The sequence below is a fragment of the Eucyclogobius newberryi genome, unplaced genomic scaffold (assembly GCF_026437365.1).
Source record: "Eucyclogobius newberryi isolate DKJ021-1_F unplaced genomic scaffold, fEucNew1.0.hap1 SCAF_8, whole genome shotgun sequence".
NCBI classification, from domain to species: domain Eukaryota; kingdom Metazoa; phylum Chordata; class Actinopteri; order Gobiiformes; family Gobiidae; genus Eucyclogobius; species Eucyclogobius newberryi.
Genome location: NW_027316500.1, coordinates 40240447 through 40267442, shown reverse-complemented (window position 1 = coordinate 40267442; position 26996 = coordinate 40240447). Strand labels below are relative to the sequence as shown.

Below are 26996 nucleotides of genomic sequence, written 5' to 3'. Positions count from 1 at the left end.
TCCACAGTCGGTCAAATTTGTCCATTTTCAAATTAAGTCCAAATGTAATCTTCTCCATTTTATGAATGTCCATTATAATGTCATTCCAGTCTTTGATCGTCAATGCATTTTGTGTCATCCATTTCCCCGTGAGGGCCTTTTTCAGAGAGAGCTGCTGGTTGTGTCCATGGCAGGAGTCCTGACACCAATCCTCAGAAGGAACTGGATATATACCCTCCCTGGCTCACCACGCCAGCCAACATGGAGCATAAAGTCTGATGTGAAACACAGATAAATCATGTCATCAGTCTCTTCAAATGAACAGAAATGTATCACCATCTGACCTCAACCAGAACTCACATGCCCCACACTGGAGGCTCCATCTCTCATGTTGTTTAGTTCTGTGTTTTCCTCATCTTCCTGAGGAGCACCTCTGCTTCTCCTGGTGTTCTGAGGAGCACCTCTGCTTCTCCTGGTGTTCTGAGGAGTACCTCTGCTTCTCCTGGTGTTCTGAGGAGCACCTCTGCTTCTCCTGGTGTTCTGAGGAGCACCTCTGCTTCTCCTGGTGTTCTGAGGAGCACCTCTGCTTCTCCTGGTGTTCTGAGGAGCACCTCTGCTTCTCCTGGTGTTCTGAGGAGCACCTCTGCTTCTCCTGGTGTTCTGAGGAGCACCACTGCTTCTCCTGGTGTTCTGAGGAGCACCACTGCTTCTCCTGGTGTTCTGAGGAGCACCTCTGCTTCTCCTGCTGTTCTGAACACATTTTCACCAGAGGAGTTGTGGGGAAAGTGAACCCATGTCTCAGTTTTCTCCTCCTGAGCTCTTCACAGATGTGGTTGAACTTTTGCTGCTGTTGACAAAACTTGTATGGAATATCTGGAGCATGCCTTTGTACTGGAGGTCTCCTTAAACTCTTGCAGTCTTCAAGACATGCTCATTCACACGATTGTAAAAAAAAAACTCATCATCAGGCCTCATGGTTTATCAGCTGCTGGTCTTGATTCCCCAGACGTTGTGCTCTTTCAATTATGATGGGAAGGACTTCAAGTCCTGAGGCATCAAGGAGCTCAGGAATGATCTTCTCCAAAAAGCTTTCTGTATCCTAGGCTTGTGGGCGTAGAAGGAGAGGAACATTCTTCTCCTTCTATTCCCTCAGGTTAGGACGACTGGACCAAACCCAGGAACCTCATTTTTCATGTTATTGCTCACTGACTCCAGCGTGGTCACTCTGGCCCACAGCGCTTCCATCTGGCCCACAGCGCCTCCATCTGGCCCACAGCGCTTCCATCTGGCCCACAGCGCCTCCATCTGGCCCACAGCGCTTCCATCTGGCCCACAGCGCCTCCATCTGGCCCACAGCGCCTCCATCTGGCCCACAGCGCTTCCATCTGGCCCACAGCGCCTCCATCTGGGCCACAGCGCCTCCATCTGGCCCACAGCGCCTCCATCTGGGCCCACAGCGCCTCCATCTGGGCCCATAGCGCCTCCATCTGGGCCCTTACTGTCTGCAGATCGTCCGTATTGTCTGAAACACGCAGCTCAGCTTCCTCAACGCGTGCTCCGGTTATTCCTTCAGCTTTAGCTGGGACTCAGTCGGTCCCTTATCTGCCTGAAGAGTGGGTCCAGCTCGCCTCAGTCGGTCCCTCATCTGCCTGAAGAGTGGGTCCAGCTCCAGTCTCCTCGTGTCCGTCTGTCCGTCTGTGAGAGTCGGATCTCTCCTTCACTGGAACTCCTCCAGGTTTCTACGCTTTTTCCCAAGGAGGTTTTTTTGTAGTTTTTCCTGGCCGAGAAGGAGAGTCTAAGGACAGAGGACCCTGGGACATCGTCCCTCGCCACCACAGACATTGTCTGACTCCATCGCCACCACAGACATTGTTGATTCGCCCCTCAGAGGCGACTGTTGTTGTGATTTTGGGCCTTACAAAAATAAATTGAATTGAATTGAAGCAGTCACTGCCTCTGACACTGTCGGAGCTATGGTAGCTAACAACTCTGCTCTCAGAGACTCCATGGCACGCTGCACTTTGGACATCTAGAGCCACAGCCGATGACAAATTACGTTCTCTTCCCCTTTCGAAGCAAAGAAGTCATGAGAGTCTCCATCCGGATCGGCGGGACTCCACGTCTCCGGCAGGGAAGGAGCCCGGCTCTGTTTGTTAGCCATGTTAGCGTCGTTGGCCTCGCTACCTTGTGATGGGGGCTGTTTTCCAATTGAGCCTTGGGCCATCAGCTTTGTTTGTTTTGGTCCCGTGGAGCTACAGGACTTGTGTCTTCCTTGTTTACTCATCTCTCTTCCTTGTTCTTTGGGATTAGGTGGGTCAAACGATGATTTTAAAACCACGTTTTGCAGCAGCGGTGTGAGGTACGTCCACTCATGACCGGAAGTCAGAAAACCCCTCTTTAAACACAAATGTCTAGAACAGTATCCAGATGATACAACTGAATCTTTTTCTACAAAGTTGATGATCATAGACACTTGTATATTCCGAAACAATTCCCTCATTGCCATGCGCATCCCGATACATTTTTGAAAAAAGGGTCTTAAAAATGTACCAAATGGTGATGTTTTTACTCTGGATATGAAAATGTATGACATTTCATGTTTATCCATAAAGCACTTCTTTATAGTTCCATTCTGCTCTAATCACTTAATACATCCAACTGATCCAAATCGAAATATAAGGAACACATTCTAGTAAAGTATTGTATGTTTCATGGTCAGAACATGCTGCAGCAGCATCTTCTGCACAGATCAGCTTCTGCTCAGGTCCAGAGGAGCTTCTGCTCAGGTCCAGAGGAGCTTCTGATCAGGTCCAGAGGAGCTTCTGATCAGGTCCAGAGGAGCTTCTGCTCAGGTCCAGAGGAGCTTCTGATCAGGTCCAGAGGAGCTTCTGATCAGGTCCAGAGGAGCTTCAGATCAGGTCCAGAGGAGCTTCTGATCAGGTCCAGAGGAGCTTCTGCTCAGGTCCAGAGGAGCTTCTGATCAGGTTCAGAGGAGCTTCTGATCAGGTCCAGAGGAGCTTCTGATCAGGTCCAGAGGAGCTTCTGATCAGGTTCAGAGGAGCTTCTGATCAGGTCCAGAGGAGCTTCTGATCAGGTCCAGAGGAGCTTCTGCTCAGGTCCAGAGGAGCGCTGCACAAACCCCAGATAAAAAGTACTATTCCACCTCGTTTAAAAACTACGGGCCACAAAACTCTTTTAAAAAATAAATAAATAAGGCTGAGGCGGCCCCAAATAAATTGTCTGTTTGCTGTAACCCGACCCACCATTTTTCAAGTGGGTAGGTAGGTAGGTAAATCCTTTTTTTTTTTTTTTACTTTTGAAGGCAAAAAAAAATAACCAAAATTAATTGTATGTTTGGTGTAACCCTACCATTTTTTTTCAAGTGGTTAGGGAGGAAGTCAAATTCTCTTTTTTTTTTTTTTTTAAACGATAATTTGCCTATGAAATTAAGTTAATATTATCATTTATCAAAAGAGATGCTACCCTAAATGTACAAAACCAAAAAATGAATAAGTCTACCCAATAAACTATTTTTTATAGGGCAAATTATTTTATTTTTTGGCCATTTTCATGTCGTAGAATCGTCGACGTCTTGGTCATCATTATGACAAATTCTGCATATTTCAGCCACTGTCAAGTCTCGTTTTTTCTATTCGCCAGTGACACACAGGGACCACCAGGGGTCAGGCTTCAACAGACAATGGCTTGAAAGTTCTCCGCTCGTGTTAATTTTCATTTTCATTTCTTTTTCGGCTTCGTAATATTTTTAGCGAGTTCCAGTGATACAACATTATTCAACACGGCGCTTTTTTGAAAAAACGGTCGGTGAGTCGGTGAAATATAAGAAAAATAAAAGAATTTGGCATAATTTTGACAAAATGCTGATATTTGTTATTCAGTCGGCTATAATTTTGACGGCTCGGTCGGGTTACGGCAAACAGAAATATTATTTTGCTCTGCCTGAGCAAACTAATATGTCTGTTTGCCGTAATCCGACCAACCCGGTCGGCAAAAATCTGCATTTTGTTAAAAAAAAACGCCAAATTCTTTTACTATTCAAATATTTCGCCGACTCACCGACACGATCTTTCCTAACTTTCCTACTGTTGAAGCCTGACCCCTGGACTGTTGAAGCCTCTGACCCCTGGACTGTTGAAGCCCGACCCCTGGACTGTTGAAGCCTGACCCCTGGACTGTTGAAGCCTGACCCCTGGCGGTCACTCCGAGACAAAAAATATTTGTTTAATTAAAATATATATATATATATATATATATATATATATATATATATATATATATATATATATATATATATATATATATTTTAATAAAAACAATATTGATACTATGACTCAGTATCGATACGAGTCCGTGATGATATATCGCCGTATCTATATTTTGAACACAACCCTAGTGATCAACATAGGGTTGTCTAGAAAGCTATTCATTATGAAATAGTTTGTGTTTTTCGACAGGAGCTGTTCTCTGCTGACCTGCCAGAGATGGAGCCTGAAGCTTCCCTGACAGGGGTCATGAGAGGTCACGACTTTGAACGACCGGAGCCGGCTTCAACCCACACAGGTCTGAAACAGCAGCTTTCAAAATCATTCAATGCACAATATATCATCATAAGAAAGACTGTAGGCATTATTGACACACAACTACAGAGTGTGACGACACACGCCGTAGTCATGTGGCGACACACGACTATGGCGTTTGACGACACGACACACGACTACGGCGTGTCGTCACACACTGTAGTCGTGTGACGACACACGACTACAGTGTGTGACGACACACAAGTACAGTGTGTGGCGACACACGACTACAGTGTGTGACGACACACGACTACAGTGTGTGACGACACACGACTACAGTGTGTGACGACACACGACTACTGTGTGTGGCGACACACGACTACAGTGTGTGACGACACACGACTACTGTGTGTGGCGACACACGACTACTGTGTGTGACGACACACGACTACTGTGTGTGACGACACACGACTACAGTGTGTGACGACACACGACTACAGTGTGTGACGACACACGACTACTGTGTGTGGCGACACACGACTACAGTGTGTGACGACACACGACTACTGTGTGTGGCGACACACGACTACAGTGTGTGACGACACACGACTACTGTGTGTGGCGACACACGACTACAGTGTGTGACGACACACGACTACTGTGTGTGACGACACACGACTACTGTGTGTGGCGACACACGACTACAGTGTGTGACGACACACGACTACTGTGTGTGACGACACACGACTACTGTGTGTGGCGACACACAAGTACAGTGTGTGGCGACACACGACTACAGTGTGTGACGACACACGACTACAGTGTGTGGCGACACACGACTACAGTGTGTGACGACACACGACTACTGTGTGTGACGACACACGACTACTGTGTGTGACGACACACGACTACAGTGTGTGACGACACACGACTACTGTGTGTGACGACACACGACTACAGTGTGTGACGACACACGACTACAGTGTGTGACGACACACGACTACAGTGTGTGACGACACACGACTACTGTGTGTGACGACACACGACTACAGTGTGTGGCGACACACGACTACAGTGTGTGGCGACACACGACACACGACTACTGTGTGTGACGACACACGACTACAGTGTGTGGCGACACACGACTACTGTGTGTGGCGACACACGACTACAGTGTGTGACGACACACGACTACTGTGTGTGGCGACACACGACTACAGTGTGTGACGACACACGACTACTGTGTGTGGCGACACACGACTACAGTGTGTGACGACACACGACTACTGTGTGTGGCGACACACAAGTACAGTGTGTGGCGACACACGACACACGACTACAGTGTGTGACGACACACGACTACTGTGTGTGGCGACACACGACTACAGTGTGTGACGACACACGACTACAGTGTGTGACGACACACGACTACTGTGTGTGACGACACACGACTACAGTGTGTGACGACACACGACTACTGTGTGTGACGACACACGACTACTCTGTGTGACGACACACGACTACAGTGTGTGACGACACACGACTACAGTGTGTGACGACACACGACTACTGTGTGTGACGACACACGACTACTGTGTGTGACGACACACGACTACAGTGTGTGACGACACACGACTACTGTGTGTGACGACACACGACTACAGTGTGTGACGACACACGACTACTGTGTGTGACGACACACGACTACAGTGTGTGACGACACACGACTACTGTGTGTGACGACACACGACTACAGTGTGTGACGACACACGACTACTGTGTGTGGCGACACACAAGTACAGTGTGTGGCGACACACGACACACGACTACAGTGTGTGACGACACACGACTACAGTGTGTGGCGACACACGACTACAGTGTGTGACGACACACGACTACTGTGTGTGGCGACACACAAGTACAGTGTGTGGCGACACACGACACACGACTACAGTGTGTGACGACACACGACTACTGTGTGTGGCGACACACGACTACAGTGTGTGACGACACACGACTACTGTGTGTGACGACACACGACTACTGTGTGTGACGACACACGACTACAGTGTGTGACGACACACGACTACAGTGTGTGACGACACACGACTACAGTGTGTGACGACACACGACTACAGTGTGTGGCGACACACGACTACAGTGTGTGACGACACACGACTACTGTGTGTGACGACACACGACTACTGTGTGTGACGACACACGACTACAGTGTGTGACGACACACGACTACAGTGTGTGACGACACACGACTACAGTGTGTGACGACACACGACTACAGTGTGTGACGACACACGACTACTGTGTGTGGCGACACACAAGTACAGTGTGTGGCGACACACGACACACGACTACAGTGTGTGACGACACACGACTACTGTGTGTGGCGACACACGACTACAGTGTGTGACGACACACGACTACTGTGTGTGACGACACACGACTACTGTGTGTGACGACACACGACTACAGTGTGTGACGACACACGACTACTGTGTGTGGCGACACACGACTACAGTGTGTGACGACACACGACTACTGTGTGTGACGACACACGACTACAGTGTGTGACGACACACGACTACTGTGTGTGGCGACACACGACTACAGTGTGTGACGACACACGACTACAGTGTGTGACGACACACGACTACAGTGTGTGACGACACACGACTACAGTGTGTGACGACACACGACTACTGTGTGTGACGACACACGACTACTGTGTGTGACGACACACGACTACTGTGTGTGGCGACACACGACTACAGTGTGTGACGACACACGACTACTGTGTGTGACGACACACGACTACTGTGTGTGGCGACACACGACTACAGTGTGTGACGACACACGACTACTGTGTGTGACGACACACGACTACTGTGTGTGGCGACACACGACTACTGTGTGTGGCCACACACAAGTACAGTGTGTGGCGACACACGACACACGACTACAGTGTGTGACGACACACGACTACAGTGTGTGACGACACACGACTACTGTGTGTGACGACACACGACTACAGTGTGTGACGACACACGACTACTGTGTGTGACGACACACGACTACAGTGTGTGACGACACACGACTACTGTGTGTGACGACACACGACTACAGTGTGTGACGACACACGACTACTGTGTGTGGCGACACACGACTACTGTGTGTGGCGACACACGACTACAGTGTGTGACGACACACGACTACAGTGTGTGCGACACACGACTACTGTGTGTGACGACACACGACTACTGTGTGTGACGACACACGACTACAGTGTGTGACGACACACGACTACTGTGTGTGACGACACACGACTACTGTGTGTGACGACACACGACTACAGTGTGTGACGACACACGACTACTGTGTGTGACGACACACGACTACAGTGTGTGACGACACACGACTACAGTGTGTGACGACACACGACTACAGTGTGTGACGACACACGACTACTGTGTGTGACGACACACGACTACAGTGTGTGACGACACACGACTACTGTGTGTGGCGACACACGACTACAGTGTGTGGCGACACACGACACACGACTACTGTGTGTGACGACACACGACTACAGTGTGTGGCGACACACGACTACTGTGTGTGGCGACACACGACTACAGTGTGTGACGACACACGACTACTGTGTGTGGCGACACACGACTACAGTGTGTGACGACACACGACTACTGTGTGTGGCGACACACGACTACAGTGTGTGACGACACACGACTACTGTGTGTGACGACACACGACTACTGTGTGTGGCGACACACAAGTACAGTGTGTGGCGACACACGACACACGACTACAGTGTGTGACGACACACGACTACTGTGTGTGGCGACACACGACTACAGTGTGTGACGACACACGACTACAGTGTGTGACGACACACGACTACTGTGTGTGACGACACACGACTACAGTGTGTGACGACACACGACTACTGTGTGTGACGACACACGACTACTGTGTGTGACGACACACGACTACAGTGTGTGACGACACACGACTACAGTGTGTGACGACACACGACTACTGTGTGTGACGACACACGACTACTGTGTGTGACGACACACGACTACAGTGTGTGACGACACACGACTACTGTGTGTGACGACACACGACTACAGTGTGTGACGACACACGACTACTGTGTGTGACGACACACGACTACTGTGTGTGACGACACACGACTACAGTGTGTGACGACACACGACTACAGTGTGTGACGACACACGACTACTGTGTGTGACGACACACGACTACAGTGTGTGACGACACACGACTACTGTGTGTGGCGACACACAAGTACAGTGTGTGGCGACACGACACACGACTACAGTGTGTGACGACACACGACTACAGTGTGTGGCGACACACGACTACAGTGTGTGACGACACACGACTACTGTGTGTGGCGACACACGAAGTACAGTGTGTGGCGACACACGACACACGACTACAGTGTGTGACGACACACGACTACGTGTGTGTGCGACACACGACTACAGTGTGTGACGACACACGACTACTGTGTGTGACGACACACGACTACTGTGTGTGACGACACACGACTACAGTGTGTGACGACACACGACTACAGTGTGTGACGACACACGACTACAGTGTGTGACGACACACGACTACAGTGTGTGACGACACACGACTACTGTGTGTGACGACACACGACTACTGTGTGTGACGACACACGACTACAGTGTGTGACGACACACGACTACAGTGTGTGACGACACACGACTACTGTGTGTGACGACACACGACTACAGTGTGTGACGACACACGACTACTGTGTGTGACGACACACGACTACAGTGTGTGCGACACACGACTACAGTGTGTGACGACACACGACTACTGTGTGTGGACGACACACGACTACAGTGTGTGACGACACACGACTACTGTGTGTGACGACACACGACTACTGTGTGTGACGACACACGACTACAGTGTGTGACGACACACGACTACTGTGTGTGGCGACACACGACTACAGTGTGTGACGACACACGACTACTGTGTGTGACGACACACGACTACAGTGTGTGACGACACACGACTACTGTGTGTGGCGACACACGACTACAGTGTGTGACGACACACGACTACAGTGTGTGACGACACACGACTACAGTGTGTGACGACACACGACTACAGTGTGTGACGACACACGACTACTGTGTGTGACGACACACGACTACTGTGTGTGGCGACACACGACTACAGTGTGTGACGACACACGACTACTGTGTGTGACGACACACGACTACTGTGTGTGGCGACACACGACTACAGTGTGTGACGACACACGACTACTGTGTGTGACGACACACGACTACTGTGTGTGACGACACACGACTACTGTGTGTGGCGACACACAAGTACAGTGTGTGGCGACACACGACACACGACTACAGTGTGTGACGACACACGACTACAGTGTGTGACGACACACGACTACAGTGTGTGACGACACACGACTACTGTGTGTGACGACACACGACTACAGTGTGTGGCGACACACGACTACTGTGTGTGGCGACACACGACTACAGTGTGTGACGACACACGACTACTGTGTGTGACGACACACGACTACTGTGTGTGACGACACACGACTACAGTGTGTGACGACACACGACTACTGTGTGTGACGACACACGACTACAGTGTGTGACGACACACGACTACAGTGTGTGACGACACACGACTACAGTGTGTGACGACACACGACTACTGTGTGTGACGACACACGACTACAGTGTGTGACGACACACGACTACTGTGTGTGACGACACACGACTACAGTGTGTGACGACACACGACTACTGTGTGTGGCGACACACGACTACAGTGTGTGACGACACACGACTACTGTGTGTGACGACACACGACTACTGTGTGTGACGACACACGACTACAGTGTGTGACGACACACGACTACTGTGTGTGACGACACACGACTACAGTGTGTGGCGACACACGACTACAGTGTGTGGCGACACACGACTACAGTGTGTGACGACACACAAGTACAGTGTGTGGCGACACACGACACACGACTACAGTGTGTGGCGACACACGACTACAGTGTGTGACGACACACGACTACTGTGTGTGGCGACACACGACTACAGTGTGTGACGACACACGACTACTGTGTGTGACGACACACGACTACTGTGTGTGGCGACACACGACTACAGTGTGTGACGACACACGACTACTGTGTGTGACGACACACGACTACTGTGTGTGGCGACACAAGTACAGTGTGTGGCGCACGACACACGACTACTGTGTGTGGCGACACACGACTACAGTGTGTGACGACACACGACTACAGTGTGTGACGACACACGACTACTGTGTGTGACGACACACGACTACTGTGTGTGACGACACACGACTACTGTGTGTGGCGACACACGACTACAGTGTGTGACGACACACGACTACTGTGTGTGACGACACACGACTACTGTGTGTGACGACACACGACTACTGTGTGTGGCGACACACGACTACAGTGTGTGACGACACACGACTACTGTGTGTGGCGACACACAAGTACAGTGTGTGGCGACACACGACTACAGTGTGTGACGACACACGACTACTGTGTGTGGCGACACACGACTACAGTGTGTGACGACACACGACTACTGTGTGTGACGACACACGACTACTGTGTGTGACGACACACGACTACAGTGTGTGACGACACACGACTACAGTGTGTGACGACACACGACTACAGTGTGTGACGACACACGACTACAGTGTGTGGCGACACACGACTACAGTGTGTGACGACACACGACTACTGTGTGTGACGACACACGACTACTGTGTGTGACGACACACGACTACTGTGTGTGACGACACACGACTACTGTGTGTGACGACACACGACTACTGTGTGTGACGACACACGACTACAGTGTGTGACGACACACGACTACAGTGTGTGACGACACACGACTACAGTGTGTGGCGACACACGACTACAGTGTGTGACGACACACGACTACTGTGTGTGACGACACACGACTACAGTGTGTGGCGACACACGACTACTGTGTGTGGCGACACACGACTACAGTGTGTGACGACACACGACTACTGTGTGTGGCGACACACGACTACAGTGTGTGACGACACACGACTACTGTGTGTGGCGACACACGACTACAGTGTGTGACGACACACGACTACTGTGTGTGGCGACACACAAGTACAGTGTGTGGCGACACGACACACGACTACAGTGTGTGACGACACACGACTACTGTGTGTGGCGACACACGACTACAGTGTGTGACGACACACGACTACTGTGTGTGACGACACACGACTACTGTGTGTGACGACACACGACTACAGTGTGTGACGACACACGACTACTGTGTGTGACGACACACGACTACAGTGTGTGACGACACACGACTACTGTGTGTGGCGACACACAAGTACAGTGTGTGGCGACACACGACACACGACTACAGTGTGTGACGACACACGACTACAGTGTGTGGCGACACACGACTACAGTGTGTGACGACACACGACTACTGTGTGTGGCGACACACAAGTACAGTGTGTGGCGACACACGACTACAGTGTGTGACGACACACGACTACTGTGTGTGGCGACACACGACTACAGTGTGTGACGACACACGACTACTGTGTGTGACGACACACGACTACTGTGTGTGACGACACACGACTACAGTGTGTGACGACACACGACTACAGTGTGTGACGACACACGACTACAGTGTGTGACGACACACGACTACTGTGTGTGACGACACACGACTACTGTGTGTGACGACACACGACTACTGTGTGTGACGACACACGACTACAGTGTGTGACGACACACGACTACAGTGTGTGACGACACACGACTACAGTGTGTGACGACACACGACTACAGTGTGTGACGACACACGACTACAGTGTGTGGCGACACACGACTACAGTGTGTGACGACACACGACTACTGTGTGTGGCGACACACGACTACAGTGTGTGACGACACACGACTACAGTGTGTGACGACACACGACTACAGTGTGTGACGACACACGACTACTGTGTGTGACGACACACGACTACTGTGTGTGGCGACACACGACTACAGTGTGTGACGACACACGACTACAGTGTGTGACGACACACGACTACTGTGTGTGACGACACACGACTACTGTGTGTGGCGACACACGACTACAGTGTGTGACGACACACGACTACAGTGTGTGACGACACACGACTACAGTGTGTGGCGACACACGACTACAGTGTGTGACGACACACGACTACTGTGTGTGGCGACACACGACTACAGTGTGTGACGACACACGACTACTGTGTGTGGCGACACACGACTACTGTGTGTGGCGACACACGACTACTGTGTGTGACGACACACGACTACTGTGTGTGACGACACACGACTGCTGTGTGTGGCGACACACGACTACAGTGTGTGACGACACACGACTACTGTGTGTGGCGACACACAAGTACAGTGTGTGGCGACACACGACACACGACTACAGTGTGTGACGACACACGACTACTGTGTGTGGCGACACACGACTACAGTGTGTGACGACACACGACTACTGTGTGTGACGACACACGACTACTGTGTGTGACGACACACGACTACAGTGTGTGACGACACACGACTACAGTGTGTGACGACACACGACTACACTACAGTGTGTGACGACACACGACTACAGTGTGTGACGACACACGACTACAGTGTGTGACGACACACGACTACTGTGATACGATACGATATTTGCTTAAACGCTTTGTTTTGTTGCAGCAGCAGTGAAAAAACTGTGGGAACTATATACAGTGGGAACTATATACAGTGGGAACTATATACAGTGGGAACTATAAACAGTGGGAACTATATACAGTGGGAACTATATACAGTGGGAACTATATACAGTGGGAACTATATACATTGGGAACTATATACAGTGGGAACTATATACATTGGGAACTATATACAGTGGGAACTATATACATTGGGAACTATATACAGTGGGAACTATACAGTGGGAACTATATACAGTGGAAACTATATACATTGGGAACTATATACAGTGGGAACTATACAGTGGGAACTATATACAGTGGGAACTATATACAGTGGGAACTATATACAGTGGGAACTATAAACAGTGGGAACTATATACATTGGGAACTATATACAGTGGGAACTATATACAGTAGGAATTATATACAGTGGGAACTATATACAGTGGGAACTATATACATTGGGAACTATATACAGTGGAAACTATATACATTGGGAACTATATACAGTGGGAACTATACAGTGGGAACTATATACAGTGGGAACTATATACAGTGGGAACTATATACAGTGGGAACTATAAACAGTGGGAACTATATACATTGGGAACTATATACAGTGGGAACTATATACAGTAGGAATTATATACAGTGGGAACTATATACAGTGGGAACTATAAACAGTGGGAACTATATACATTGGGAACTATATACAGTGGGAACTATATACATTGGGAACTATATACAGTGGGAACTATATACATTGGGAACTATATACATTGGGAACTATATACAGTGGGAACTATACAGTGGGAACTATATACAGTGGGAACTATATACAGTGGGAACTATATACATTGGGAACTATATACATTGGGAACTATACAGTGGGAACTATATACAGTGGGAACTATATACAGTGGGAACTATATACAGTGGGAACTATATACAGTGGGAACTATATACAGTGGGAACTATATACATTGGGAACTATATACAGTGGGAACTATATACAGTGGGAACTATATACATTGGGAACTATATACATTGGGAACTATACAGTGGGAACTATATACAGTGGGAACTATATACATTGGGAACTATATACAGTGGGAACTATATACATTGGGAACTATATACAGTGGGAACTATATACAGTGGGAACTATACAGTGGGAACTATATACAGTGGGAACTATATACAGTGGGAACTATATACATTGGGAACTATATACAGTGGAAACAGTCACTAATGGTGAAGTTCTCCCACTTAAAAACATGAGAGGCGTGTCATTGACATCAGAGGTCGACCTCAACTATGAGAGACAAAATCAGAATCACATTGTCTGATTTTTAAAGAATTTATTTGCAAATATGGTGGAAAATTGGTATTTGGTCAATAACACAAGTTCATCTCAATACTTTGTTCTATATCCTTTGTTGGCCATGACAGAGGCCTTCTGGAGGTTGGAACACACCGTTGTCATGTTTTGGGGCCAGAATTAGGGATGTCAAGATTTCTTGATCATTCAGGACTAAAAGAATATGCAATATTAATATTTCAATTCAAGCTATACTCTAGAAAGCTTTTTACATTCAGATTTACAATGTTAGTCCGTTTATGTCACATTAACTTAACTGTATCATTCAGAATGTTTGATTACATAAAGCTGGTCCAAACGCACATGAATAGGGATTTATTACACATTTGAGGATCTGTTGCTCATGGTATCAATTAGTGATTGTTTTGTGACAGTGTGTGTGTCACAGTGTCACAGTGTCACACTATGAATCGTGTAATGTGTTTTGTTGTACCATCTGATCTGTACACGTCAGTACAACACTGGGCTCCTTCATTCAAACATGCAAACCCTGAATCAGAATAACTTCCACAGTGAAGGACAGATCCGACTCGCTTAAGTTTGCAGATAGATTGTGGAGCCAGAAGCACTCGTGAGATAAACAGCAGGTCATCTGATTGGTGGAGGCTATTGGCACAGATTAACAGCCATGTTTCCATCAGTCGACCCCAGGACAGCTGTGGTTAGGGTTAGAGTACTGCCTCGAATCTTGCGATATACTTCACAAATCGCAATCGCAAGATATATCCCGATACTGATGACAATGACAATTCGTTGTGATTTTTCTTTTACTTTCACAGAATTAAAACGATTATTTTTTTCTAGTTTTCGACTGTAAACCATTCTACTCCTCGTGAGTTTGCCTCATTCATTCTGGCCGCCCTTTACATCCCGCCGAGCGTGAACGTGGAGCAGGTTCTGAGTGTGGAGAGGAGCCTCCAGGACTCCTTGTGTTTCATCCTGTGCGATTTTAACAAGGGGAATCTCAGCCACAAACTACCAAAGTACAGACACTTTATTAAACCCCGACCAGAGAACAGAACACACTGGATCAACAATACACAGTCATGTCTTTTGCGCCCTTCTCCCAAAATCTCTGTTTTGTTCTCAAAATAGGTTATTCATGTGAATTGTGTTCCGTTTGTCAGCTCCGCCTCCAGTAGCGAGGTGTGTGCATCTGCACTATAGATCCACGGCAGGAGCTGCTCCCCCCGATCAGCCAGACGCCTCAAAGATCCAGCACTTCTGTGAAGCACAAACCGGCGAGGGCACGACACTTTGAGCTGCGTGCCTCATCATGTTCTTTTGTTACAGAAGTAACAAAACCTCCACATCTTTATGTCCTGTGCATTTTACTGGTGCCACTGTCCACAATGCAGTGTGTAAGATATGCAGTGCTGTAGTAGTTTATTTAAGTAAAAGTAGTGATTCTTGGTTTTCGGGCGAAAAGTAATTCTGAGAACAGTCAACTTTCAATTTTGAGGCAAATGTTTTTTTTAAGGGGCATTTTGGCCCGTGGGCTTTATTAGACAGGGCAGCCCCAGCGTGAAATGGGGATAAGATAAAAGGAGGACATGCAGCAAACTGTCCGAGCTGGAACCCGAATCCACAACGCTCCACCTCCCCGACCGCTCGACCACCAGGCAGCAGTTTATACAGTTTCTTGTGATAAAGTACACAATCTTAAGGTTACAAAAAACTGTACCAAATCACTCAGAGTCTACATAAAGTTTGTTTTTTGTGTAGGTGAATGCAGTGAAGAGTGTGGGGACAGGACGAGTCTCCTGAAGCAGCTGCAGGAGAAGAGCTTCAGGGTGACCGCTCTGGAGAAGCAGGTGGCCCAGCTCCACAGCTCTGCCCAGGAGCAGTGCAGGACGGAGCAGCGACAGGTACCACTCTGGCAGGGCCATGTGGGGTTTCAAAAAAATAATTGTAAAGTTTTGAATCGGATAAGAAATGTTTTGCTTTGCCATTCCACTCATCAAACTGTTGTGGATGGATATCGAGTCTGGAATAGATAAAGAAATCTGGACAAAACATTCATTTTTTTAGTTTCAGTCCATTTTTCAAGATCTTTTTCCATCCCTCTCCTTCCGCTTTTCTGGGGCCGGGTCGCAGAGGCAGAAGTCTAAGCAGGGACTCTCAGATTCCCCTCTCCCCAGACACTTTCAACTCCTCCGGGGGGATCCCGAGGCGTTCCCAGGCCAGCCGAGAGACATAGTCCCTCCAGCGTGTCCTGGGTCTTCCCCGGGGCCTCTTCCCGGTGGGACATGCCTGAAACACCTCCCGAGGGAAGTGCCCAGGAGGCTCCGGAACAGATGCCCGAGCCACCTAAGCTGGAGGAGCAGCGGCTCTGTTCCGAGCTCTCCCCGTGTGACTGAGCTCCTCACCTTATCTCTAAGGGAGCGCCCAGCCACACGGCGGAGGAAACTCATTTCGACGGCTTGTATCAGCGATCTTGTCTAGAGATGCACCGATCAATCGGCCGCCGATTTAAAAAGCCGGTTTTATGCTGAATCGGCCAGAATCGGTGACCGGCCGGTCCATGTCGTAATTGCCGGTTTTCGGCCGATCCAAACTGACCTGCATGCGCGCATGCGCGGTGCGCAGCAGCTCAACGCGCCCAGCGCAAAACAGCTAAAAACTACAAGACTCTTTCAGAGCGCGGCGGCCAAAGTGTCCACTTTACATTCAAGTCTATGTAAACGTGTGTCGAACACCTCTTGCGTTTCCCGCGGCGCGATTTCGGCTTTTTCGCCGCGGCGCAGAGGGTGCGTTTTGGTGTTTTCCGCTCTAGACGCTTTGACAGGCGCATAAGCTTCAAAGCGTTAAAATTGTTCGTCGCAGAAAAGTTCAGATTTGTTCAACTTTGTTGGAACACAAGAAGGACGAGCCTGGAGGAGGATCAGAGGAGACTGGACTGTGGGGTAAGTTATTATAACTTTGAGACGATTACAATCTACGTGTTGATAGTTGATGCGGTCAAAATAATTTGCGCTGGTTTGTGTTTGACGAGTTCATGTGTTTATTCAGAGTTATGTGTTTATTCAGAGTTATCTGCAGAAGAGTAGGGACACATGAAGGAGACAGAAGAAGCAGCAGCAGGGCTGTCAGAAGAGTTAGTTGTTCTGGAGAAGGAGAGAGCTACGAGTTAATACTAACAAAAGATCTCATCCACCTGAAATGAGACTTTAAAAATACTTTGATGCATTTGAGACAAACATGATGGAGTCAGTAATTTAAGTTTTGTATCTACAACAGTGAAATGAGTGACTACAATCTAATGTCAGGACTATTGTCCCACAGCCTCAAAGATATGTTCACACAATGAGCTGTGCTCTAGAATCTATAGTGCCCTAGAATCTATAGTGCTCAGGTCATTGTGCTTCTAGTGAGTGTGTGAAGTTATCAAAGAGCTGATGAAACTGTAAAATGATATTGAAACATAAATGTGCCTCATTAAATAAACTGTATTATAATAGTAAAAGTTTGAATAATATTGCAGTAAATGTACTGGGCTCAAATATAACTGCTGTACAATGTTCTTTAAGATCTGGATTTGCCTTCAGCCCTCCCTGTTGCTCCTGCTCCTGTTGCTCCTGCTCCTGTTGCTCCTGCTCCTGTTGCTCCTGCTCCTGTTGCCCCTGCCCCTGTTGCCCCTGCCCCTGTTGTCCCTGCCCCTGCTGCTCCTGCCCCTGCTGCTCCTGCTGCTTCAGGGGATGCTGGTCCTCCTGCTGCTCCCACAGGTGTAAAAGCATTTGGTTGGATTACAATTTGATTTTTAGCCCATGTCATCTAAATTGCAATGTGTGTTTTTTTTGTAGAACCACGAGGAGGAGGTGCTGGAGCCAGAGTCCTCCAGCTTTGAGAGGGAGGTGCTGGAGCCAGAGTCCTCCAGCTTTGAGAGGGAGGTGCTGGAGCCAGAGTCCTCCAGCTTTGAGAGGGAGGTGCTGGAGCCAGAGTCCTCCAGCTTTGAGAGGGAGGACCTGGAGCCAGAGTCCTCCAGCTTTGAGAGGGAGGTGCTGGAGCCAGAGTCCTCCAGCTTTGAGAGGGAGGTGCTGGAGCCAGAGTCCTCCAGCTTTGAGAGGGAGGTGCTGGAGCCAGAGTCCTCCAGCTTTGAGAGGGAGGTGCTGGAGCCAGAGTCCTCCTGCTTTGAGAGGGAGGTGCTGGAGCCAGAGTCCTCCAGCTTTGAGAGGGAGGACCTGGAGCCAGAGTCCTCCAGCTTTGAGAGGGAGGTGCTGGAGCCAGAGTCCTCCAGCTTTGAGAGGGAGGACCTGGAGCCAGAGTCCTCCAGCTTTGAGAGGGAGGTGCTGGAGCCAGAGTCCTCCAGCTTTGAGAGGGAGGACCTGGAGCCAGAGTCCTCCAGCTTTGAGAGGGAGGTGCTGGAGCCAGAGTCCTCCAGCTTTGAGAGGAGGTGCTGGAGCCAGAGTCCTCCAGCTTTGAGAGGGAGGTGCTGGAGCCAGAGTCCTCCAGCTTTGAGAGGGAGGACCTGGAGCCAGAGTCCTCCAGCTTTGAGAGGGAGGACCTGGAGCCAGAGTCCTCCAGCTTTGAGAGGGAGGTGCTGGAGCCAGAGTCCTCCAGCTTTGAGAGGGAGGTGCTGGAGCCAGAGTCCTCCAGCTTTGAGAGGAGGTGCTGGAGCCAGAGTCCTCCAGCTTTGAGAGGGAGGTGCTGGAGCCAGAGTCCTCCAGCTTTGAGAGGGAGGACCTGGAGCCAGAGTCCTCCAGCTTTGAGAGGGAGGACCTGGAGCCAGAGTCCTCCAGCTTTGAGAGGGAGGTGCTGGAGCCAGAGTCCTCCTGCTTTTAGAGGGAGGTGCTGGAGCCAGAGTCCTCCAGCTTTGAGAGGGAGGACCTGGAGCCAGAGTCCTCCAGCTTTGAGAGGGAGGTGCTGGAGCCAGAGTCCTCCAGCTTTGAGAGGGAGGTGCTGGAGCCAGAGTCCTCCAGCTTTGAGAGGGAGGACCTGGAGCCAGAGTCCTCCAGCTTTGAGAGGGAGGTGCTGGAGCCAGAGTCCTCCAGCTTTGAGAGGGAGGTGCTGGAGCCAGAGTCCTCCAGCTTTGAGAGGAGGTGCTGGAGCCAGAGTCCTCCAGCTTTGAGAGGGAGGTGCTGGAGCCAGAGTCCTCCAGCTTTGAGAGGGAGGACCTGGAGCCAGAGTCCTCCAGCTTTGAGAGGGAGGACCTGGAGCCAGAGTCCTCCAGCTTTGAGAGGGAGGTGCTGGAGCCAGAGTCCTCCTGCTTTTAGAGGGAGGTGCTGGAGCCAGAGTCCTCCAGCTTTGAGAGGGAGGACCTGGAGCCAGAGTCCTCCAGCTTTGAGAGGGAGGTGCTGGAGCCAGAGTCCTCCAGCTTTGAGAGGGAGGTGCTGGAGCCATAGTCCTCCAGCTTTGAGAGGGAGGTCCTGGAGCCAGAGTCCTCCAGCTTTGAGAGGGAGGACCTGGAGCCAGAGTCCTCCTGCTTTGAGAGGGAGGTGCTGGAGCCAGAGTCCTCCAGCTTTGAGAGGGAGGTCCTGGAGCCAGAGTCCTCCAGCTTTGAGAGGGAGGACCTGGAGCCAGAGTCCTCCAGCTTTGAGAGGGAGGTGCTGGAGCCAGAGTCCTCCAGCTTTGAGAGGGAGGTGCTGGAGCCAGAGTCCTCCAGCTTTGAGAGGGAGGTGCTGGAGCCAGAGTCCTCCAGCTTTGAGAGGGAGGACCTGGAGCCAGAGTCCTCCAGCTTTGAGAGGGAGGTGCTGGAGCCAGAGTCCTCCAGCTTTGAGAGGGAGGTGCTGGAGCCAGAGTCCTCCAGCTTTGAGAAGGAGGTGCTGGAGCCAGAGTCCTCCAGCTTTGAGAGGGAGGTGCTGGAGCCAGAGTCCTCCAGCTTTGAGAGGGAGGTGCTGGAGCCAGAGTCCTCCTGCTTTGAGAGGGAGGTGCTGGAGCCAGAGTCCTCCAGCTTTGAGAGGGAGGTGCTGGAGCCAGAGTCCTCCTGCTTTGAGAGGGAGGACCTGGAGCCAGAGTCCTCCAGCTTTGAGAGGGAGGACCTGGAGCCAGAGTCCTCCAGCTTTGAGAGGGAGGTGCTGGAGCCAGAGTCCTCCTGCTTTGAGAGGGAGGTGCTGGAGCCAGAGTCCTCCAGCTTTGAGAGGGAGGTGCTGGAGCCAGAGTCCTCCAGCTTTGAGAGGGAGGTGCTGGAGCCAGAGTCCTCCAGCTTTGAGAGGGAGGACCTGGAGCCAGAGTCCTCCAGCTTTGAGAGGGAGGTGCTGGAGCCAGAGTCCTCCAGCTTTGAGAGGGAGGACCTGGAGCCAGAGTCCTCCAGCTTTGAGAGGGAGGTGCTGGAGCCAGAGTCCTCCAGCTTTGAGAGGGAGGTGCTGGAGCCAGAGTCCTCCAGCTTTGAGAGGGAGGTGCTGGAGCCAGAGTCCTCCTGCTTTGAGAGGGAGGACCTGGAGCCAGAGTCCTCCAGCTTTGAGAGGGAGGTGCTGGAGCCAGAGTCCTCCAGCTTTGAGAAGGAGGTGCTGGAGCCAGAGTCCTCCAGCTTTGAGAGGGAGGTCCTGGAGCCAGAGTCCTCCTGCTTTGAGAGGGAGGTCCTGGAGCCAGAGTCCTCCAGCTTTGAGAGGGAGGTGCTGGAGCCAGAGTCCTCCAGCTTTGAGAGGGAGGTGCTGGAGCCAGAGTCCTCCAGCTTTGAGAGGGAGGTGCTGGAGCCAGAGTCCTCCAGCTTTGAGAGGGAGGTGCTGGAGCCAGAGTCCTCCAGCTTTGAGAGGGAGGTGCTGGAGCCAGAGTCCTCCAGCTTTGAGAGGGAGGTGCTGGAGCCAGAGTCCTCCAGCTTTGAGAGGGAGGTGCTGGAGCCAGAGTCCTCCAGCTTTGAGAGGGAGGTGCTGGAGCCAGAGTCCTCCAGCTTTGAGAGGGAGGTGCTGGAGCCAGAGTCCTCCAGCTTTGAGAGGGAGGACCTGGAGCCAGAGTCCTCCAGCTTTGAGAGGGAGGTGCTGGAGCCAGAGTCCTCCAGCTTTGAGAGGGAGGTCCTGGAGCCAGAGTCCTCCAGCTTTGAGAGGGAGGACCTGGAGCCAGAGTCCTCCAGCTTTGAGAGGGAGGTGCTGGAGCCAGAGTCCTCCAGCTTTGAGAGGGAGGTGCTGGAGCCAGAGTCCTCCTGCTTTGAGAGGGAGGTGCTGGAGCCAGAGTCCTCCAGCTTTGAGAGGGAGGTCCTGGAGCCAGAGTCCTCCAGCTTTGAGAGGGAGGTGCTGGAGCCAGAGTCCTCCAGCTTTGAGAGGGAGGACCTGGAGCCAGAGTCCTCCAGCTTTGAGAGGGAGGTGCTGGAGCCAGAGTCCTCCAGCTTTGAGAGGGAGGTGCTGGAGCCAGAGTCCTCCAGCTTTGAGAGGGAGGTGCTGGAGCCAGAGTCCTCCAGCTTTGAGAGGGAGGACCTGGAGCCAGAGTCCTCCAGCTTTGAGAGGGAGGTGCTGGAGCCAGAGTCCTCCAGCTTTGAGAGGGAGGTGCTGGCAGCGCTCTGGGACTGACCCTCCTCATGTTCCACCTGCTTCCTCTCCTGCAAAAGGTTCCAGCTCATTCAAAAGAATGTGTAAAATTACAAATGTATAAATTACTATATGAAATTAGTTCATTTGATTTCAATCTGGAACCATTGGAGCTGCATCTTCTGCAGGAGACATGGACTCCTTTTTCCTCTGTGTCCCCCACTCTTCTCCAGGCCATATTAGTTAGTCTATAGTTCTGTATTTATATATTATTTTTATATATAGTTATTTATTTTTATATTTTTCCACAAAATAAATTACATTTCATATTATAAAATGTGTGTCCTGTTTACATGCATCTTTTTCACATATATAATACTGGGTAGTTTGTGGGAAAATCAGTGGCTAGATAGAAAATCGGTATCGGAAAAATCGGTTTTGGCAGGTCCGACCTCCTTAAAAACCGGAAATCGGTATCGGCCAAGAATTTTGGAATCGGTGCATCTCTAATCTTTCCTTTGTCCACTACCCAAAGCTCGTGACCATAGGTGAGGGGACGTAGTTTCTTTAGAGAGAGTCTTTGGACTCCTTCACCACAACAGCCGCTGCACCGATCCAACTGTCAATCTTACGTTACCCTCTGTCCAAACCAGGAAAACACAAGACTGGAAATGCAACGGGAAGTAAACAAACAAAGCTGACGGCTTCGGTGGAAAACAAGCCTCGCACGCAAACAAGGCTAACATGGCTAGCAGGCCTGAGGCTAACATGGCTAACAGGCCCGATGCAGCCATTCCTCGCTGATGGAACAAAGCTCCGTCCCCGAAGTGGGATCTCCAAGCTCGCACTTCAAAGGTGGAGGGAAGATCATGACATTTAAATTTAAATTCAGCGTGATGGTGTCATTGAGGGTGGAAATGAGATCAGCGCTTTGAACTGCCCGATTTAAACAAATCAAATCTGATATAAAGGTCCAGCATCAGACTTGTGGGGCTCCCTGAAGGAGAAGAGGGTGAAGGTACTGAAGATTATACCTGAGCTCATTGCAGACTCAGGAGTTGAAGTCTCTACCATCACAATAGAAAGAGCACATCGCCTGGGCAACCAAGACCAGCCGCAGATAAACCACGAGGCCTGATAATGAGGGTTCCTGTTTTAGTGGTTCCTGTGTTTATTTGCAAGATAAGCTATTCCTTTATTGTCCACACATGGGAGATTTGTGTTCAACCAGAGACTTTTAGGCCACTCAATATATTAATGACAAAATCAATACAATCAACCCAATGGCATCCTTTAAGCATCCTTTAACATTAATGGCCTACTGAACCCAATTAATCGATAAACATTTAACCCAAATATTTATATATTTACAACACAGACACATTTGAACTCCATTGAACAAAATGTTGTAACGTGGTTTCATTCATACGGGGAAACACAGGAGGAGATGCAGTGTTGATTTCAAGTGGAATAGTTTTTGAAGAGAGTTTTGAATGTAGACTAAGAAGGCAGATATGTACTGTGAGAGGAACTATCTAGGAATGGAAAGGTTTTTGCTCTGTTGAGTGTGTGTGCTCCACCAGGGACTGAACGTCTTTTATACTGATACAAGTATGTATGTGTGCGTGCATATTCACATTCATATACATATTCTACATGAAGAAAGAAGGTCAAGTAAAGTTCTGTAATGGCTTTTCATCTCGTCTTGCCTCACTCTTTCAGCAGGCACTTGCGGCTGTACAAAAGGAGAAGCAGGCTGGAGAAGAGGCTTTGGCCATGCTTGAGTACCAGACCATGGGGAGAGTGGAGGCGCTGGCGTCCCTGGAGGTGGAGAGGAAAGCCAAAGAGGAGCTGACTGCTGCCCTCAGGGAGGAGAAGCGGTGCAGGCAGGAGGTGCAGGCCATGGGACAGAGGCAGGACCAGAAGGCCAAGGAGCAGTTGGCTTCTCTGACGGGGAAGAACAAGGCCATGCAGCAGGAGTGTGAGGAGCTACGCACGGAGGTGAAAGAGCTCAAGAGCAAACTGCAGGCCACAGTGAGCAAGGTAACATCGCACACTGTCTCTCTGTCTTTGTCTCTCTGTCTCTCTGTCTGTCTCTCTGTCTGTCTCTCTGTCTGTCTCTCTCTCTGTCTCTCCGTCTGTCTCTCTGTCTGTCTCTCTGTCTCTGTCTCTCTGTCTCTGTCTGTCTGTCTCTGTCTGTCTGTCTCTCTGTCTGTCTCTCTGTCTCTGTCTCTCTGTCTCTGTCTGTCTGTCTCTGTCTGTCTGTCTCTCTGTCTGTCTCTCTGTCTCTCTGTCTCTGTCTGTCTGTCTCTCTGTCTGTCTCTCTGTCTGTCTCTCTCTCTGTCTCTCTGTCTGTCTCTCTCTCTGTCTCTCTGTCTGTCTCTCTGTCTGTCTCTCTGTCTTTGTCTCTCTGTCTCTGTCTGTCTCTCTGTGTCTCGCTGTGTCTGTGTCTCTGTGTCTCTGTGTCTCGCGTCTCTGTGTGTCTGTCTAAAATATTATGCATTGGAACTTTGATTTTGTGAATAAATAAATCACCTCCTACTAACTTACCTAAACTTGTTTTTAGTTTTGTTTAACGATGTTTAAAGTGATGTATAGATCTTTTTATAGGATACACATTTTCAAAAGTGTCTTTATGTGTTGGTGTTGTCAGACAGTGGCACAGCAGAAGCAGACGTGTGCCCACCACTCAATGAAAGCATCTCTAAACGCTATTTGAATGAAAGGCTAAAATGAAGCCTTTTCACCATGTTAGCACAATGTGTCACCTCTGTTAAGCATTTTCAAATGTATTTTACAGGTGTCTATTGAAACTGAGAGAAGCGAGCAAGTGTCCTTACAAGTCCACGCCGCACAGAACAAACTGGACACGCTCTCCTCTGAAGTCCAGGACAAAACACACCAAATCCACTCGCTCACTGGGGAAGTGGAACATGTCAAACAAGAACTGCAAACCTCCGTAGCCTCCTCCAGCCTGTCGCTCAACCTGCTCAAAGATGAAATATCCGAGCTGTGTGCCACCTTAGCGTCGGAAAAGGAGCACAATAAAAGAAAAACCAACCAAATAATTCAAATGGAAGGAGAATTATCCAGTACTAAGGAGCAGTTAGACTTGGAGAAGCTAATGTCGGAGCAGAAGCTCGCAGAGCTCAGTGAAAAACTCAGGCAGCAATCCACATCTAAAGAGGAAATGGAAAGTCTACGCAAAACGCTGGCTGAGCGGGACGGATCCCTGCAGCGCCCCCTGGAGGACCTCAAGGCTAAACTGGAATTGCAAAAGGAGCATAAAAAACAATTAATAGCTAAGCTAGAGGAAGAAAAACGTAATTTGAAAAAGACTGAAGAAAAGATGAAAGAACAAGACACAAACGCCAAAAAGCAGTTGGAAGCGCTGCAAAAACAACTCGACGAACAACAAGCAATGTCTGATCAGCTCCTGTGTGACACAAAATTACAGTTTTACGAACAGCAAGAGATCGCAGACAAGCTAAGAGCCGATCTGGAGCTAGCTAACGGCAAATGCTCAGTGCTTCAAGATTACAACAAGCAAACCGACGACCATGTTAGCAGGATTCAAGAAATGGAGAGGTTGCTAGAGGAAAAAGATAAAGTATATAAAGAAAAGCTGGCAGAGTGGACAAGGCGTGCAGAGATCACACAGAAGAAGCTGGAGGAGAAGGAGAAGGAGGTGGCAGCCCTGCATAAGAGCCTGGACAAGCGGGAGCAAGAGGAGAGCCAGGCTGTGCAGGAGACACGGCGCCGGGAGGTGGAGAGGAGGAGGGAGCTGCTGGCCAAGGCGGAGGAAGCCATCGCTCACAAAGACTCAGAGCTGGAGAAAACGAGCGCAGAGATCAACAGGTATTTGAAATGTAATGTGCTTTATCTGGGCGTGGCACACTGGACCAGCTCTAGACCCTCCATCGGGTGCTCCAGGGTTCATGGGAGTTTGCCCAACCAGTCCACATGTGCTTTGTGGATCTGGAGAAGGCTTTCGACCGTGTCCCTCGGGGTGTCCTTTGGGGGGTGCTCCGGGAGTACGGGGTCCGGGGCCCTTTGCTCAGGGCTGTCCGGTCCCTGTCTGACCGGAGCAGGAGCTGTGTTCACTGCAGTAAGTCAGACCTGTTCCCATGAGGGACTCCTCAGGGCTGCGCTTTGTCACCGTTTTGTATGGACAGAATTTCTAGGCACAGTCAGGGGTCGGAGGGTGTGGTCAGTGTGACACAGAGTGTCAGATGTTTAGGTGTCGGGCGTTACAGTGTCGGGCGTTACAGTGTCGGGCGTTACAGTGTCGGGCGTTACAGTGTCGGGCGTTACAGTGTCGGGCGTTACAGTGTCGGGGGTTACAGTGTCGGGCGTTACAGTGTCGGGCGTTACAGTGTCGGGCGTTACAGTGTCAGGCGTTACAGTCTCGGGCGTTACAGTCTCGGGCGTTACAGTGTCGGGCGTTACAGTGTCGGACGTTACAGTGTCGGACGTTACAGTGTCGGGCGTTAGTGTCGGGCGTTACAGTCTCGGGGGTTACAGTGTCGGACATTACAGTGTCGGACATTACAGTGTCGGACGTTACAGTGTCGGGCGTTACAGTGTCGGACATTACAGTGTCGGGCGTTACAGTGTCGGACATTACAGTGTCGGACGTTACAGTGTCGGGCGTTACAGTGTCGGACATTACAGTGTCGGGCGTTACAGTGTCGGACATTACAGTGTCGGGCGTTACAGTGTCGGACATTACAGTGTCGGGCGTTAGTGTCGGGCGTTACAGTCTCGGGGGTTACAGTGTCGGACGTTACAGTG

General features: G+C 50.0%; 1 protein-coding gene across 1 annotated transcript in view; it reads left to right on the top strand.

Annotated features, from left to right (window-relative positions):
- kif20ba (kinesin family member 20Ba) overlaps nt 1-26996 on the top strand; it is a 127514-nt gene that overhangs the window by 54141 nt on the left and 46377 nt on the right. Inside the window, exons 15-18 of the mRNA XM_072436357.1 lie at nt 4455-4560; nt 16531-16673; nt 23925-24245; nt 25003-26060. Of these exons, the coding sequence (XP_072292458.1) occupies nt 4455-4560; nt 16531-16673; nt 23925-24245; nt 25003-26060 (1628 nt within the window). The remainder of the gene's footprint in view (nt 1-4454; nt 4561-16530; nt 16674-23924; nt 24246-25002; nt 26061-26996) is intronic.